The sequence below is a fragment of the Rhamphochromis sp. 'chilingali' genome, assembly GCF_963969265.1.
Source record: "Rhamphochromis sp. 'chilingali' genome assembly, chromosome: 3".
Lineage (NCBI taxonomy): Eukaryota > Metazoa > Chordata > Actinopteri > Cichliformes > Cichlidae > Rhamphochromis > Rhamphochromis sp. 'chilingali'.
Window position 1 is genome coordinate 36,993,495 of NC_137931.1, and position 17,559 is coordinate 37,011,053.

The 17,559-nt window shown below is 48.8% G+C and overlaps 2 protein-coding genes across 3 annotated transcripts; one reads left to right on the forward strand and one right to left on the reverse strand.

The window, feature by feature from the left end:
• Positions 1 to 173: 173 nt before the first annotated feature.
• chst7 (carbohydrate (N-acetylglucosamine 6-O) sulfotransferase 7) lies at positions 174 to 7,377 on the reverse strand. The gene is made up of 2 exons (XM_080878762.1): positions 5,860 to 7,377; positions 174 to 1,302 (listed from the first exon to the last, which is right to left on the reverse strand). Exon 1 carries the CDS (start codon positions 7,125 to 7,127, stop codon positions 5,877 to 5,879), a length of 1,251 nt encoding a protein of 416 aa, XP_080734888.1. The 5' UTR covers positions 7,128 to 7,377; the 3' UTR covers positions 174 to 1,302; positions 5,860 to 5,876.
• tubgcp5 (tubulin gamma complex component 5) lies at positions 7,373 to 17,087 on the forward strand. Of its 2 annotated transcripts, XM_080878761.1 has the most exons (24): positions 7,373 to 7,510; positions 8,061 to 8,357; positions 8,432 to 8,485; positions 8,737 to 8,845; positions 9,387 to 9,483; positions 9,960 to 10,039; positions 11,320 to 11,455; positions 11,666 to 11,783; positions 11,966 to 12,055; positions 12,160 to 12,253; positions 12,335 to 12,587; positions 12,710 to 12,912; positions 12,995 to 13,110; positions 13,192 to 13,460; positions 13,652 to 13,850; positions 14,140 to 14,328; positions 14,412 to 14,594; positions 14,671 to 14,755; positions 14,840 to 14,960; positions 15,040 to 15,191; positions 15,527 to 15,652; positions 16,037 to 16,119; positions 16,224 to 16,324; positions 16,890 to 17,087. In XM_080878761.1, the coding sequence occupies exons 2-24, from the start codon at positions 8,224 to 8,226 to the stop codon at positions 16,934 to 16,936; spliced, it is 3,039 nt and encodes a 1,012-aa protein (XP_080734887.1). In that variant the 5' UTR covers positions 7,373 to 7,510; positions 8,061 to 8,223; the 3' UTR covers positions 16,937 to 17,087. The 2 variants fall into 2 exon arrangements, with proteins under 2 accessions (XP_080734887.1, XP_080734886.1); XM_080878760.1 differs by lacking the exon at positions 7,373 to 7,510 and having other exon boundaries at positions 7,612 to 8,357.
• The last annotated feature ends 472 nt before the right edge of the window (positions 17,088 to 17,559 follow it).

Genomic DNA, 17,559 nt, shown 5'->3' on the forward strand with positions numbered 1-17,559 from the left:
TTTTGTGAGTTATGCTAAGCTGCTCTGTAAGAGTCCGAGAACAGAAACTTGGAGCTGGAGATGAGTTTGTGTCCATTCAGTTCAACCAGAACAGCCAAACAAATGAATATGAATGAACTTTGACGTGCTGATAAATGAACCTACAGATAATGTGGCTTAGCATTAACAATCATACACAAGCTCTTTATGGAGTGTGTCAGCTTTTTATTCTTTGAGTCGCTTTGAAGTTATTTTTCTTTCAGTGCCAACAAAAGTACAGAAACAACCTCTGAGCCTCACAGATGGGAGGTGGGGGCAACCTCCCAAGACTTTGAGATACCCCTACCACCGAGTCATGTCTTCAAAGACATACGCAGGACATTAGCTGAGGAAAATAAAGCGGACTTTGCTCACAGACTGTGCTGCTGTGTGAGCTTCCATTATCAAATCTTTAAGTGCTCCACCTCCCACCTGCCCTTCTGCTCCACAGTATTTAACCTTGTGAGCTACAACAGCTCATTGGTCGCTGAACCAACCACGGCCAAATCCAAGTGTACACACGTAACAAACTGTTTGTACGAATACTGTAACAGTGAATCAACTTTTTAAATACACAAAAAAAAATTCAGCTTTCTGTCTGTCTGGCTCCGTGAGCTGGCTACAGGGCTGCAGACCTGGGTCCATGTCTGTCTGTGCACAGAAGCTGCTGGAGGTTTGGAGGTGAGAGGGGTATCTCAAACACTAAAGCCCTTCTGGAGGCTTGGGTTACAACATTTACAGCATTTTCGAAGAAAACAACAGGGACCTGCACCCTAAACTGTGTGAGGACGGAGGAATCTTACACCCATGTGAGTGTTTTGTCAGAGAAGTGCACATTCCTGAGAGGCCGGGGGGAGGGTTAGAGAGGAGAGTAGCCTCTCCAAAATACTGCAGTTCTTCTTCACTGCTCTACATTAGTGCTATTAGTGAGTACCACAAACACTGGCGATCTCTGCCACGCTGAGTCGCAAGCCAGACAGATGAGTCACACAGGTGACAGCGAAGCCGGCGCTCTGATCTTAGCAGTCACCTCCTGAGGAGGAACATCCGGGGCGTGCAGGGCTGGTGTCCAACAGAAACCAGGAAAAATGAGCCGCCGCCTCCTTGTTCCAAATTGTCCGCCTGTGATTGGCTGCTCTTTTGCTCAGATTTTCTCCAGTTCATCAGCCCGGCTCGGCCGAACGAAAACAGTCCTCGAGTCACGCCTGAGAACTCCTCAAGGAACACATTCCAGCTGCTCGTTTAGTTAGACCACCTTCTGACCTCAGACTGAACACCACGACCCTGGAAGAAGAAAAAAAAAAAATCAGCTGAGGATTAAAAATAAATCTGAAGTTGTGAGCGAGCTGCAGTCAGCAAGACTAGGAGCCCTGAAGGCGCTTTGTTCCCACAGAACGATAATGAGTGGCTGTTTGTCACTCGGGGAACACGGCGTCCTTTCCTGTAGCAGTTTCCTCGTCATGGGGTTTCAAAAACTTTTTGTGAACAAGATGCTCTCATGATGCCACTGACCTGCCAATCGGTGGCATGCAGCCTGTTGTCACATTCTAGTACCTGGTATCAGGTACTAAAACCCTGAAAACCGTGGCCAGTCGATCTGGTACTAATGGCTTCATAATCATACTGCTCAACTTGAGCACTCACAGCACTTTATACAACATGCCTCATTCACCCTTTCATACACATTCACACAAGCACTTTTTCCATGCTTAAGGCTTTCTAACGTTCACACTCTGAAGGTTCAGTGTCCTGCACAAGAATATTTGTCATGCAGACTAAAGCAGCTGAGAGAACGAGAAAGGTCTAAATACTCTGATAACAAAAAGGAAGTAACCAAGACAAACTTAACCAGAGACACGAGGACAAGACGGAGGGACGAATCTGAACAAAAGAAAAAAGGAACCAAAACTCGTTCATCCATCCATATTATCTTATTCAGGGTCAAACATCCACCAAAACAGAGAAAACAGAACCAGTGATGATGATCTATCTGTGAAGACAGGAACGTTTAAGTCTTAAATAATTAGCCTGAATCACTCTGAGGATGTTTGTTAGAATAAAAACAATGTTATATGAAGCGTTTCCAGTGAAAACAGTGAGCGAATAACCTGCTTTTTTTTTTTTTAACAAATCACAACAGTCCAGGCACTTTATATTGTAAGGTAAAGACCCTAATATAATACAGAGAAACTCCAACAATCACAAGACCCCCTATGAGCAAGCACACTAGTGACAGTGGGAAGGAAAAACTCCCTTTTAACAGGAAGAAACCTCCGGCAGAACCAGGCTCAGGGAGGGGCGGTCATCTGCTGGTGAGAAAGACAGGGCAGAGATAGGGCTGTGCAATATGATGAAAATCTTATATCTCGATATAGGACATTTCTCATCCCGATAACGATAAATATCACAAAATAGTGCATTTTCTGTAAATTCTGCGAATCTCGGGCAACTTTACTTGTGTGAAGTGTTTTGACCGATGCATGAAACGATATATTTTTAGATATAAGTTGTAACGGCTTCTATTTTCTTTGAGAGTATTTATTACATGGCGTGCTGCAGGGAAAAGCCTCTTCTAACATTTGAGTCTAAGGTTTATTTGGAGCACCTGACGGCTCTTTTTTGCTTCTCACCCGTAAACTCTCTCCATACTCTTTCAGGTGATTCTTGCGTAGGTGGTAAAAGAGAAAAAACACAGAGACACATTGTGGAACATTAGGATTAATAAAGAAGGTTACTAATAAAGGAGACATTTCTGTGACCGTTGTTGGGGTCAAAGGTCATAAAGTGTTTTGTTTGTTTTTTTTCAGCATTCTTCTATAACACTGTGGGGACGTTTTATAAAATGATTCCAACTTCAGGTCAATATCTAATCAACAGAGCGAACGTTTAACCATTAACGTTTAAATGACAAACATTCCTCAGACGTTCTTGGAACATTCAGACTTTGTGACGTAACACTGCGCAGGCATTGTGGGGACGTTTCTGTAGCCTGCGTGGCTCTCACAGCACCCTTAAAGGTCGTGTCTGTGGGAGCCTGCGGTGACAGCCGCGCTGTCGCCCTGGAGCTCTACCCAGTCACGTACAGTCTCACACAATGATGCCCTTCTTGACGGCTCGCTGCAGTTCCTCCCCTCATAAGAGGAGCCAGCAATGCCAGAGACAGAACAAAGAGGCCTCTATGGAGGAGCAGGTCATTAAAGGGAGGGGGGACTTCTCTCTCTGTCTTTGACATGTTGTGATTGTATGACAAAGTGGGTGAGAACACCATTTGTCCAGATTTGAAGCTTGCTATTCTTAGTTAACATTCTTGCTTTGATTTTGCCATACCATATGTTTGTTCTGTAGTTTGCAAAGATTTACTATACCGGGTTTGTTTATGTTTTGCACTTTTACAGTTTATGTAATATAACATCTTGGTTTAAATCAACATTGACAAGTTTGTTAAGTTAACATTTTATTTATTTCAACTGTTAATTTGTCTAGTTTATTTGGTTTGAACTCACCTGACTTACCGGTGTTCCAGGAGCAAAAGGAGGAAGTGCTGCCTCACTTCCTGTATTTATAGCTTCCTGTTTAGCTTCTGATGTCACGGGAAGGGAACAGGTGAAGAGGGGGGGAGAACTGGTTTAATTTAATAGAGTCAATTTTAGGATTATGTTTGTTTGAGAGAGATATATTGATGTAACATGTATTGGCTACACCTTAGTCTCTTTTATTGCTAGTAAAGAGTAGCATCATGAGTTTATGAGAATGGTAATGTTTATCTTACCTACTGAATGGAATAGTCCGGAGGAGGATATTGTTTAGATTGCTTGAGTATTTAAGTAGAAGAACTCAGGTGTTCAAAAGGAGAGGACCAGGTCAGTTTAGCTGAGTGCACTTGACATTAAATTTTGTTGGTTTAAGTTCAGTTATGTTTATTTCTACCAAGTTAACTTCGGAGTTGAGTTTTTCTTTATTTTTGTAAATATTTTTGGTCACAGTGATGTTAAACAAATCATTTGCTACCCTGGACAGCATCTGTCTCCTGCCCTTCTTCAGCCACACAAGCTATTTTACAGATTGACTGAGTTAAATCTGGGACATATTAACAGACCGGGATCGTTATCTGACCATCAGAGCAAAGTGCAGCCGCTTACACAAAACACTGCTGTAAACCATCAACGACACGATTAAAGTTTAATTCAATCAGCACCATCGAAACATGAAACACGCTTTAGTTCTTCCACAGAACCGCACATCCCTGACTCCCGCACCCATAAGGTCTTTGTGATGGAATCACCAAATCGCCTTCCTCCATGTTCCCATCGAGTTCTGCAGTGCTTGTTTTCCTACCTGTGCTTCAGAAAACACACACTAACACATCACAGCATCACACACGCTCCAACAACCACACTACACGAACTACACAACACACCTAACGTCAGCGCTTCTGTTCTCTACAGGTGGTACCTGTATCTGAGGGAGGCTGACAGCCCACAAATCAGGAGTCACGCTGCACACATCCACACCGAGTTTGTTCACATGAACTACAGACACACACACACACACACACACACACACACACACACACACACACACACACACACACACACACACACACACACACACATTCCTAGAAACACACAGACACACACACACAGACAGAGACACACACAGACTCGACCCAGCCTTCATTTAAACAGTCTGACCTCTGACCTTTGTGGTCGTGTTTTGATGTCGTGTTTTGATGTGGAAACATTGGAAACAATGTTTCCACATCTAGCCGAGGACACAACGTCATCAGCTCTGCACGCACACCGCTGCTTCCTATTAACACGCAGACAACCTGAAAGAGAACTTCCTCCTGCACGGTTCATGCCATCAGTGGCAAGTGTAAGTTTCCTCTAACACCTGCTTCCTTTCTTAGCCCAATGCTCTGTCTCCAACCACACCTGAATCTTTAAATATGCCCCATACACCCAGCAGCCTCAGACCTCTTTGCTTACTGTGAGCTTGATAAGGTCACCATGTTACATCCTGTCTGTGTAGGTGTGTTTCCTGATGCAGGAACAGCTGTTAGACACTACACTGTGAACAGGTGAGTGCAGTCCTGATTGAGTTTTGTTAAGCGCTGTGGATTGTATCGCTGTCACTGACGCGGCTTTAACCTGGAACTATAGTGCGTACAGGTGATGTTACAGACTTACAGGTTTTACCCACAGACACAAATTCATGCCCTCATCGACTCTCATGTTCACATCACCTCCAACAACAATCCGGGCGACGGGGTAATCTGGCTGTCACTTCTTAGAGTCTGGTTCAGTTTATTTTTTTCTCTCGTTTTGTTCACCAGACGAGGACTCGGACCCGAAGCTGGGCTCAACGCTGGAGCGAAAGCTCCATCGGCAACTGTGACACAGCTAAACCACCTGCAAACATCTGCTTTTATAGAATATTACCATTTAAATTTTGAATCTAAATGATGTTCTTGTTGGTTTTGTGCTGTTTGGTGACACAATTATGACCATTACTATCTGCTACTACCTTTTGTTTGCATTTTATGTCAGAAATAAAATTTCACTGCATCCCGCCTCACTCGTGTCACTTCCTGTCATTAACAGGAAGATGCTCTTGCCAGAGCATCTTCTCCTCTGAGATAAACAAACCATTTCCTTTGTTTTTTTAATCGAACTGAAGGAAGAACAGCTACATGACAGTCTGGGGTTAAGACATGTGACATGCCCTGTCATCACTGGAGGCTGTGATGTATGAAAGTCTTAGTTTCACCTGTATTGTGATCCAAGCAGGTCAGGTCAGAGGTCTCAGATCAGCAACATAAACAGGCGCTTGTCAGCTTACCTCGGCCCACAGCTCTGTCAGGACGCTGTGTCCTCCTCGTGCGTCTTCTGGTAGCCCAGCTGCCTCATGACCTCGCCACAGGACGCCTCCACCTGACTGATCTGCTCCACGCTCAGCCGCTCCCTCCAGGCGTGGACAGCCTCCTTGGCGTCGCGGGAGGAGATGAGGAATGGTCTGTCGGAAGAGTAGCCGTGCCCGCGTGTCATATTGAGCGCAAAGCTCTCGAGCGCGGCAGACGCGGGCAGGTCAGCGAAGCGGAGCAGCCTGCGTAGCTGCTCGGCCGGCCTCAGCACCAGGTCCTCGTAACGCAGGCGCAGGTAGCGGCTGCGCAGCCAGGGCGGTGCGCGCAGCTGCAGCAGCAGGTCGCGCAACCAGCCGTCACAGATGAGCTCCAGGGCGCCCGACACGTAGCTCTCCGCGCGCGTCGCACGGTTCGCGGGCGCAAGCAACCGCTTGTACCTGTCGCTCTGTCTGCGGCTGCGCAGCACCTGGATGCTCTCCTTCACCAGAGCGTGCTTCGACTTCAGACGCGAGTTGTGCACGGCGCGCGGGTCCCGGAACAGCTGCACGACGCGCAGGTTCACACTGGGGTCCCGCATCAGCGGCACGAGCGTGCCCAGGTCCAGCACACGCACACCTTTGATCACCATCACCGGGTACTTCCGGCACTCGCGCTCCAGCTCGCGCAGCTCCCTTCGCGGACACTGCGCGCACAGCTCCTCCTTCACCAGTCCCACCTCGTGGCGCCGGTGCGCGCGGCACAGCGGTTCGGAGCAAAGCACCTTGTTGGTCTTCCAGCCGAAGATGAAAGCGCTGCTCACATTCTGCCCGCCCGCGTACAGCCGCAGCACCGAGAAGTCACAGCGGAAGAGTGCGCTCATCATGTCGCGCACGGCACCCTGCAGGCTCTGCGCGTCCCCAGGGTACAGCGCCTGCCAGATGTGCCACATGGGCTCATACAGGTAGAACACGTCCGGGTGCTGGTTGAACAGCTCGCCCAAGAAGGAGGAGCCGGTCCTCCAGGTGGCGTGCAGGTAGACATGGATCCGTGGCTGGCTGCGGTTAGAGGCGGGCTCGGTCGCCGGCTCGCTGCCGTTGGGACCCCCAGCGTCCTCCCACGGCAATTCCAGCTCCGGGCAGCGGGGCTGGAGCTGCGCCGCCGGCCGGGTCGCCCGGTCCCGAGAGTCAAGCACGTAGGGCAGAAGCAGCAGCAGTCCGGTGTAGGCCAGGATCAGCAGCAGGTACTTCTTGTTTAGCCTCCTCTTCATCTCCGCGCAGGGTCGCTGCTGTACGGAGTGTTAGCCACGCCCCCTGCCGCTTCGTCTGAGTAGAAACACCAGCACCGCTGTCTCACGCCGGGACCACTGTCGTCCACCGTCTCTGTGAGTTAAGAGTGCGCAGTGTGGGGGCGGGACTTGTTGACGCCGACAACAGAGAGCATCAAAGGAAAGAGGCGTCCACCAAAAGCACCCGCCCGTGAGCGCGCTGAATTATGGGAACCCCAGTGTTTCAGCGCACTCGCCGCCTTCTGTGAGCGCTTTAAGCTAATAGCATAGCTCATGAGTTCACAGAGGGCGCTAGCGAGTCTATAGCTGTAGAACAAAACTGCTATGAACCTTTTTCTTCTGGAAACATAGAGTGTTAAGAATGTGTAAGTATTCGAATATAGAGAAATAAATACAGTCAAATCAAAAGTTATTTACAGGCTTTTATTTTCGTAAAATCTTCTATTGTACATATGTGAGCATGACCTGAGCATCTGCAGAGAATCATCACCATCACCACGGGGGCTTTTGACTGCGCTCCTCACCTGGTAAACAGGCGATATGAAGATAGCGCGTCCTCTCGTTGACCCGTGCGAGCATTATCCGGGTCACTGCAAGAACTAAACCATGGACTTGCTGTCTAGAAGCATCTTCACGTACTCATTTTAGTCCTTTAACGTATTTCAGTGCTTTTTGTTTACTAGTGCCTGTGCGGCCTCTGCTGCTCATACGGATGCATTACCGCCATTTTCCTACGTAGATTCACAGAAAGTGGAATATTCAGTTTTTGTCATTTTTTGTACCGACTGAGAAACGAGGTTTAACTACTTTAAAACAGTAAAAAATAAAAACGGAAACTTATTTGATTTGTTTTTGCGCATGCTCAGTGCTACTTGTTTGTTATGGAGGTGGGGCTAACACTGCGCGGTCCTGTAGGAATCAATGGAGGAGACAGCCATTTGTCTATAATGGCGCATTTAAGACATCTCCGGCGCTGTTAGCCTGTTCGCGGGTGGAAACCGCGGGCTGGAAGCAGACCGACAGGCCGCTTCGATCTGTGCCCGTTCACGGGGACTGCAGCCCGGCTGACAGCGTCAACATGGCGCACTGGAGCACCTTCGAAAAGGAGAGTGAGAGAGAGACGAAGCGGCTGATCAGGTGTCTCAGCGGGATCGAGGATGAGGAGGACCAAAACTTCCAGCTGGCGCTCAAATTCGCCTGGTCCAACTTTAAGTGAGTTTTTACGGGTGTGCGGGGGAGCAGGCTGCTGCACACAGCGTCCTAACATCCGCCTCGTGTCTCCTCAGGTTTCATCGATATCTGGACACAGACAGCCACAAAGTGGAGCGCAGTGTCAGCGGGTGAGTGACTCCTTCAAAACAGTGAAGTCTGAGCAAACTAAACATGTGTATGTTCTCCTTCAGGGCTCTGCATGTCCTCCTGTCCCAGAATCCTCCTCTGTCACTGCACCCCTCTGCTTGTCCCCCTTCGCTACATCCACCAACCTCCCCTGAGTTCTTCTTCTCCTCCTGCCTGGCAGCTCCATCGTCATCCTCCGCTCTTCGTCTCCAGCTAACGTTATGGTATAGTGACAGTCTGCCCTGTTTTCCAGAATCTACGAGAAGCTCGTGGTGCACTCGGACCTACAGAAAGCAGAAAGCTGGATGAGACTGACTGAAGAATTCCTGAACTCACCTTTACCGAACACAGATGGGGAAAAGGTAGCGCACAGCTGTTTTCTGCTCTATCACAGACGGATACGCGATCAATACTCATGCGCGACACCAGTCAATGCTGGCATGCTGCATCATATTCTAGCGTGAAACTTGTGAACGAAAGTCAGAGGGGATTTTGGATGGATGAAGGTAATAAGTGTAAACTTGCAATCAATAAACAGTCACATTAGTCTTTTCAAGTCAAGTAGCTTTATTGTCATTCCCACCATGCGTCGTCGTACAGTACACAGTGAAGCGAGACAGCATTCCTCCAAGACCATGGTGCTACATATATCAGACGATCAACACAAGACTACATAAAGTGTGCAAGAAACCAAAACAAAGACAGAACGATACAGACACAGCAGTGCAAGAGAAAAGTGCACAGTAATAAAGTGTGCGCTAGTTTTCTGACAGATGACGCAGCCCTAATGGGTCAGTATCACATGTTACACACACAGTTTTCTGGTGTGTCGGGCTCAAACATTGAAACATGACTGCAATGATGTGAGAATATCTCAGTGAAACGTGATCTGTGTTTCCTCAGACCGATGCACACTACAGCATACTGTCACTGCTGCTCTGCCTGTCGGGATCCCCCTCAAACACAGACTTCACAGAGCGACCCAGGCTGAAGGAGGCCGGTGAGAACCGCATTCTTCCCTTTATCTGTGACCAACGTGTCAACACATTCTGAATTCATTAATTCTGCTTTTCTCAGGTTGGAGTTGGAAACACAAACAGTACAAACAGAACGTTTTTCACATATTCTTCCAAAGCAGTTTTTTCTCTCTCATTAAAAGTAGAACCTTTTAAACCAAAGCTTTGTTTTAGTGAATCCCACATTACAGATGCTAATGATGCTTTGACACCAGGATCAGATGAACAGATTCCAGTGACGTCGTCACAGTCGCGCCCATGTTTCTGTTTCAGAGTCAGAGCGAAAGCTTCAGCAGCAGGAAATCTGCCCACCGTGTTTCGCTGCACAACATCAGTGCAGTGATTATAAGTTCACTTCATGTCAAAGGCCAAATGATTTGTTTCCAGATAACCTTAGCACTTAGCCTTGAAGGCTAAAAATCACACAGTTTATGTTAATCTTTCAGTCTTATGTCTGCAGAACCGGAGGACAAGTTTGACTGGGCTAAATATCTGATGGAGGGCGAGGATGCAGACATGGGGCCGTACCCAGACACACCTGTGAGTCACCGAGCCCACCTTTATGAATGCAGAGCTGTTTCTGATTCTCTGATCGAAAACCCGGTGTCAGCGGGTTTTTGCTCAGGGTGATCTGGTGCAACTGTGGTGTGGTGCAACATGAACACCACACCACAGTCACATGACTTTAACATCATCACTAACCTGTGTTCACAGGCAGAAAAACAAAACTCATTTCTGACCCACAAGTACAAACCCAGAAAAGCTCCAACAAAGTCAGACGCTAAAAAAACCTAAAGAAAGTCACATTTTCTTCACTGTAGAACAGAAAAGGCTGTTTTGAATCAAACGCGAACTTGTGTTGAATCTGACGGCAGCGTCACGTCTGTAAAGTAGGACAGGTCTGTGCTTCCTCTCTGACATCAGTCTGTGATGGTCTGTCAACTGAGGACAGCAGCTGGTCTGATCTGATTGAGGATTCCAGCTGCTCGGCAGTCCCGGCTGTGTTTCATCCTGTTTCACAACGCTCTAGATGTTGTCGGCCGGTCAGAGGTCTGAACTGCAGGTGGGCCAGACTCTTCTCCTCTGAAGCCATGCTGATGATTCTGACCTGAGATCAGTTTCTGCTTTGCCTTGGTCCATTTTAAAGAGGAGCCGGCGCCGTTTCTCGATCATGGTCACACGTGGCTTCGTGTCAGTATGACGAAGCTGTAACCAGCATGTGTGGATGGCACGCCGAGCTACTCGCAGACGCTGGTTTATGGAAATATTCCTGAGCCGTGCACAGATATCACAGAGCCGTGTTTCTGCTGAAGGTTACAGTCATCAGCCTGTGCACAGAGAGCACACTCAGATCCTCCGAGTGTGCTGATGATGTCAAGTTGTGTAGATGATGAGATGTTCACAGCGTGGACTGTGATTCTTAAATAGGTTGGTGAACCTCTGAGAAGCTCCGCCTCTCTGAGATGATCTTTTTCTACCTGATCACGTGACCGACCTGCTGCCAGCTCACCTTTGATCTTCTCTTTAGCATCTCTGACTTTCACACACTTTTGTTGCTCCGTCCCATATTTTAGGGTGTCGCTGTCGCCAAATTCCCCATGAGCTCAGATTTGTCACAAAGCAGTAACATGTCTCATTTTGAGTATTTACTGTGTTTTCTGTGTTCTATTGTGGATAAAATATGAGTTTATGGGATTTGCAGATCATTGCATTCTGCTTTTATATATTTTAGGAAGTGTCCTGGTTTGTATTATACTGAGCACAGTACCTACAGGCGTATTACAGGTAAGCTGTGCCCATCAGTGTTTCCTGTTTCATAGGAGTGGTCTGAGGAGGAGAGCGAGGATGATGACAGTCAGCAGCCAATCAGCAGGGAGGACTCTGGGATCCAGCTGGACAGGACGCCTCAGGAGGACCAGGACAACGCCAACAAAACCGTTCCAGTCACGTGGACAGGTGCGAAGCAGTCACACAGCAGAAGGTGCAGGTCTTTACAACGTTTCCACCAAATGAGAGGAAGGAGCTTCTGGTTTGTTTTCTGTTCAGTCACAAAAGCTGAACAGAAAACGTTGATGTCACTACCCAGAATGCGCTGCAGTGTAAGCGACTCGGACATGGAGGGTGTTTTATTGTCACGCTGAACCTTTTCCCCATGTTTCCTCTCAGTGGGGGAGCCTGACGCTAGGGCCTGGCTGGAGCAGCATCTGGTGACCCCGTACTGGGCATCGCACGCACCTCGTTTTCCCCACAGCCTGCATCTGCACTCCAACCTCCTCAATGTGTGGTGAGCTCATCCTCAATGATAGTTAAAAATTAATATACAGCGTCCTACCTGTGGGGAGAACATTTGGACATGGAAGCCCCCCCAGGGGAAGAGCTGGGAGAGGGATGCCTGGGTGCAGTTGGGGGAGGAGCTATAGTTTGAAATTAGAGTATTTGGTGCTGATGCTGCATTTGTCCCCTCAGGGATCAGCACCTGTATAACACGGACCCACTGTACCTGCCAGAAGAGAAGGCCTTCGTCACAGAGACGCAAGTAATTCGAGAAACGCTGTGGTAAGAGATGACGACAGTCGCCTGCAGGTCGCCACACGCCGAGATCAGGTTTGTGTTGAGAGTGGGTTCAGGGTCCTGCTGACTGTGTGAGTTTCTTCCGGCAGGCTTCTCTCTGGGGTCAATAAACACTTCATATTCCAGCAGCACGACGGAAAGGTGTCAGTCAGAAGTAATGTGGTGGTGACTCATCTGACCGGCGTGAGTTCACATCTGACGGAGGTCACTGAGCACGTGCAATGCGAGCTGTAGTGAAAAGTGTTTTTCTCCTCTGTGCTGCAGAACTGCCTGCGCTCTGTCCTCGAGCACATCGCCGTCTATGGTCAGGCTGTGTTCAGGCTGCAGAGGTTCATCGACGAGGTGACAGGCCACAGCTCGGAGCCGGGCCCGCCGGGCACCGCGTCCACCTACGGCTCTAAGAAGGCCTCCGAGCCTCCCTTCAGGACCTACCAGGCCTTCGTGTGGGCACTCAACAAGTACTTCACAAGTTTCAAGGAGGAGCTTACCACGATCGAGAGGGAGCTCATATGCAACGGTAAGTCCAAGCTTGTTTAGGGATCACTGAGGCTTCCTGTTTTCGTGCTGGTTTTCTTGTTCTGTCATCCTGAGCCCGGCCGCCTTCGTTTGATTCCCAATCTGCGTCGTGTCTGTTTGCAGATGAGACAGTGACTCTGTCTGCAGTGCTGGAGCGGCTCAGCCCTCACCTGGCTCAGATCAAAGTGCTGCACAGGGTCTTTTGCACGGGTGTCGCCGAAGTGCCGCCCGCCACCCCCAACGTTGTGCGGGCTTCCCACCTGCTCAACACCCTCTATAAGGCCATCATCGAGTATGACAGCGTCGGCGAGGCATCGGAGCAGGCAGTGAGCACTCGTCGTGGGATACTGTGACATGGGGGCAATTTAGTGGAAGGAAACAAACGCATCTGCTCTCTCTGCCTGCCAGGTGGCGTTGTTGTTCTCCCTGTGGACGGAGACGGTCCGGCCGTATTTGGAGATCGTAGACGAGTGGATCGTTCACGGCCATCTGTTTGACCCTGCCAGAGAATTCATCATCCAGAGGTGCGCTGCAGAAACCGTGTGTGTGCGTGTGATGTGACTTCAGCAGCGTTTTGTGGGCTGAGTTTCTTTCTCCCGCTGCAGGAACAAAGACGTGCCCGTGAATCACAGGGACTTCTGGTACGCCACCTACACGCTGTACAGCGTATCGGAGACGGTGGACAGCGAGGAGAAGCTGAATGACGCGGCCAGCGGGAGCTCCGGGGGGGATCAGGCCTCGGGGGGCAGACAGCTCACCATGGTGTCCTTCCTCAAACCTGTCCTCAAGCAGATTATCATGGCCGGGAAGTCCATGCAGCTGCTCAAGAATCTGGACTGCAAGGAGGCAGAGAAGTCGCAGCGAGCCTCCAGAGGTCAGTGCTTCGTTCTGTCTGTTTGTTTCAGTAAAGGAAGGCGCTGCATTGACCGGGTCAACACAAACCACAGATGGGGTTTTCTATGCTTCTGCTCTCCCGGATGTCTTCAGGGTGTGTTGAGTGCCATGCCTCTGCCGATGAGCTGACCTCACTAACCTGGGCTGTCTGTCCTGGATGTTTGCTTGCAGACGCAGAGAGGAAGAGTCTGCACACGCTTTTTCTGGAGTCCGTGCAGTCGCGCCTCTGCAGCCGAGAGGAGTCCCCGGCGGATGGCATGACGGAGCAGCAATCCACAAGGAGGAGTCTGATCAAGATGCAGTCCATCATGGCGCGGCACCTCGAGATTGACGATGTCCATGACCCGCTGCTGGCCATCAATTTTGCCAGGTAATGCCATAGTTCTTCTACAAGCCTCTGAGCAAATGTCCAGCGAGGATCAACAAAAAGTCTGGGATTCATCGCAGGATAAAGATGCAGATTGTCAGAAATGTAAGCTGTTCACGTCTTAGAAGAGTGGACAACTCGGAGCTCAGAGTTTGTCTTTAGCTCTGAACGTGACAAACAAATTGTGATGTGAGATTTTCTGTTTTCCACTCCTCCGAGCTCTGCGCGGATACGAGCGAGATTTCTTTATTCCCGAGTCTGAGTGCGTTCTGTCTGCCCTCCTCTTCCTCAGACTGTACTTGGAGCAGAGCGACTTCCAGGAGTGTTTCTCCGGAGGGGATTTCAGCGTGGACCGCTCGTCCCAGTCGGTCACCTGCCAGACGTTTGAGCTCACACTGCGTTCCTGTCTCTACCCGCACATTGAGAGGAGGTACATTGAGTGCTGTGGGAACCTGATGAAGACTCTGACAAAAGACTACAGGTAAGCACGGCTCTTCAGCTACGCTTTTCCTGTTTCCAAAATCAGGGAAAGGGAAGCTTCTGAGCTCTGTGGCGTGTCTGCAGGTTGCTGGAATACCTTCAGGCGATGAGGAACTACTTCCTGCTGGAAGCTGGAGACACCATGTATGATTTTTACACGGCCATCTTTGACAAGGTGCAGGAGAAGGAGAGCTGGCAGCAGCCGTCATTTCTGAACGTGCAGCTGCAAGAGGCGGTCGGACAGCGCTACCCGGAGGACAGCAGCAGGTACAGTGCACATTTGCTGTGACACAGTTCCTTATTTATGTTAGAATGAGTTTGATCAGGCATCTCTGTTTCCCAGGCTGTCAGTGTTTCTGGAGCCCATCGACGCTTCCAGGAAAAAACAGCCTGTGAACAACCTGGAAGTCCTCACGCTGAGCTACAAGGTGAACACTGCAGTCTGTGCTTTGGTGTCTGTCGGTGCGTTGTTCAATCCGCCACCTGACGTTTCCTGGTACGTGTCTGCACAGGTTCCCTGGCCCGTGGACATTGTGATCAGCTCTGAGTGTCAGAAGATCTACAACCAAGTGTTCCTCCTCCTGCTGCAAATCAAATGGGCCAAGTACAGTCTGGACACGCTTCGATTCAGTGGTACGAGCTCCACGTGAAGCTGAAAACTGAAAATAAGCCCGTTTCAGTCATTTCTCTGATAAATGGTTGTTACTCGTAGGTTTTACAGACGTCACTAAGAAGCTGGAGGGCGCCACAGCCGAGGAGGTCAAGGTCAAAGAGCGCGTGAACCAGCAGATCCACAGGATGTGTCTGCTCAGGGTCAAACTGATGCACTTTGTCAACAGCCTTCACAACTACATCATGACGAGGGTGAGGCAAGCCACCAAACTGACCTCCTGCAAACAGGAAGTGCACCCATGACATTCAATTCACTTAATTTTTATTTGCACAGCACCAAATTACAACAGCAGTCACCACAAGGTGCTTTATATTGTAAGGTAGACCCTACAATCAAATATACAGAGAAAAACCCAACAATCCTATGACCCCCTATGACCATGCCAATTGTGACAGTGAGAAGGGAAAATTCCCTTTTAACAGGAAGAAACCTCCTGCAGAACCAGGCTCGGTGAGGATGAGGTGAGTCCTCACTGCACTCTCAGTTTGACCAACTCTGGCTCTTCATCTGTTTTGTGTCTCGTCAGATTCTGCACAGCACGGGACTCGAGTTTCAGCACCAAGTGCAGGAAGCCAAGGACTTGGACCAGCTCATCAAGATCCATTACAGATACCTGGCCACGATTCACGACCGTTGCCTGCTGAGGGAGAAGGTGAACTTTTATGATGGTGCCGTCACCACCAGTCTGACTGCTGACGCAATCAGCTGTAAAGAAGGTTCCTGTTTGTTTGAGATGATGAAAAAGCGTTCGTTCGTTTACGAACACGATGAGCAGCTTGAGGTGTTTCTCAGTTTTCCTGCTTTAGTACAAAAAATGCTGCTGCACCATCAGCACTGCTGCTTGTACTGACCTCACTGTAGTGTGTGATGGCGGGCAAGTAAATAAATTGGATCTGATAAGACAGTGATTCTTTATGTTTCCAGGAAAACTTGTAAAACACTGTACTGTGGGTGGGACCAGAACCTTCAGTGGGCCGAATCTCACTTTGGCTCCCTGCTCAGACTCAACCTGTTTCTACATGTTGTCTTTTCTCAGGTCAGTTTTGTGAAGGAGGCGATAATGAAGGTTCTGAATCTCGTGCTCATCTTCTCGGACAGATGGCAGGCTGGAGCCTGGAAGTAAGAGTGATGCGTCTATTCAGTGGTGTTGATGTGACAGTTATGCGCATCCAGGTACAGAGACGACACACCAGCTCTGCAGCTAAATGTTGTTTCTCTTTCAGGATCGAGTCCATTGATAAAATGGAATCTGATTTCAAAAACTGCCACATGTTCCTTGTGACGATCCTCAATAAGGCGGTGTGCCGGGGCTCCTTCCCTCACTGTGAGTCTGTCGTCTGGGTAATAATGTCATACGCAGTGATTGTGTACGGTGGTCCAAAGGTGCAGAACATCCGACTTGGAAAAGCTTAAATGTAAAATCGGTCAACGCTACGAGGCTGTCGGGATCCAGCTGCAGCGCTCTGTGTTTCCTCCATACAGAGTGTGTCCGCAGTTCAGAGGGGATCGACTTCATAACGAGATATCCGCACAACATTTTCAGCCTGAAAATGTCGTTTCGAGGGCTCGGGCGTGTGCGGTTAAAGTCTTCCAAGGGCCAACAAAAGCCAACCTTCAGTTATTGACATCTGCATCAGCTCAGACTCAGGAACCACAAGTCTCCTGCAATCTGATCCTTCGAGGTCAATTTAACAGGATATGAAAGTAATAAATGAGAAATAGGATGTTTGTGCTGGTCATCCTGTCAGCACACAGGATTGAATGATTGAAAACCTTTCCAGTTAGTGAAATATGTGTTTGGCACCTCTGGGCCACCGTAGCTGTCCGGTGTGTTGTTGTATGCTGTGAGCAGAGAGGAGCTGATGACGTCTGTCTCTCTTGTTGTGCAGTGGAGTCTCTGGCGCTCTCTCTGATGGCGGGGTTCGAGCAGTGCTGACGAGCCGGACACGAGCACGCTCTGTGACGATATCATTGTCTGCTGAGACGGACTCAGACCGGCCTGATGCTTCTCCACAAATTTCATGAATGCTTGTATTTTAATATTAATAACGTCTGTGACGAGGCAGAATAAAGATGATGTGACAATATGTGCTGACATTTGACTCCGTTATTCACTTTACGTTGTGTAAAGGACCGTGACCCGACAGACTGGGTTTTTTAATTGATTTTGCACTCATGTACAACGTCCTAGTTCAGCACACACACACACAATCGCCAGCTGTCTGCATACTGTCTCACTTCAGTCTCCACCCTCACTTTACGAAGGGAGGAACCCCGTTAGTTTAATCATGTCCACCTGATTTATATATTTGTTCTGGTTAAACAAGGGTTAAGTTTCTCCGAGGGTTGATGAGCTCTGATGAGAGCCTATTGTTTTACTTCACTTCTTGCGTGTCAGCCAATCGGTGAAGCTCTTGGCAGCTCTTGTCCCTCCTTAGTACCACCTCCCAAGTTTTCAGTCGCTTGTTTCTACAGCCGAACAGAGCAGGCAGACTTTTTTTTTTTTAGAACTTTATTTATAAACAACAGTATAACATACAAGGCACCATCATTAATCCG

What these genes read in the sequence shown, in the direction of transcription:
- chst7 (XM_080878762.1), bottom strand. Translation starts at nt 7,127, where the DNA reads ATGAAGAGGAGGCTAAACAAGAAGTACCTGCTGCTGATCCTGGCCTAC.
- tubgcp5 (XM_080878761.1), top strand. Translation starts at nt 8,224, where the DNA reads ATGGCGCACTGGAGCACCTTCGAAAAGGAGAGTGAGAGAGAGACGAAG. An exon ending in TCCAACCTCCTCAATGTGTG is followed by an intron (nt 11,784 to 11,965) that starts GTGAGCTCATCC and finishes TTGTCCCCTCAG; the next exon opens with GGATCAGCACCTGTATAACA. An exon ending in GTCGCAGCGAGCCTCCAGAG is followed by an intron (nt 13,461 to 13,651) that starts GTCAGTGCTTCG and finishes GTTTGCTTGCAG; the next exon opens with ACGCAGAGAGGAAGAGTCTG.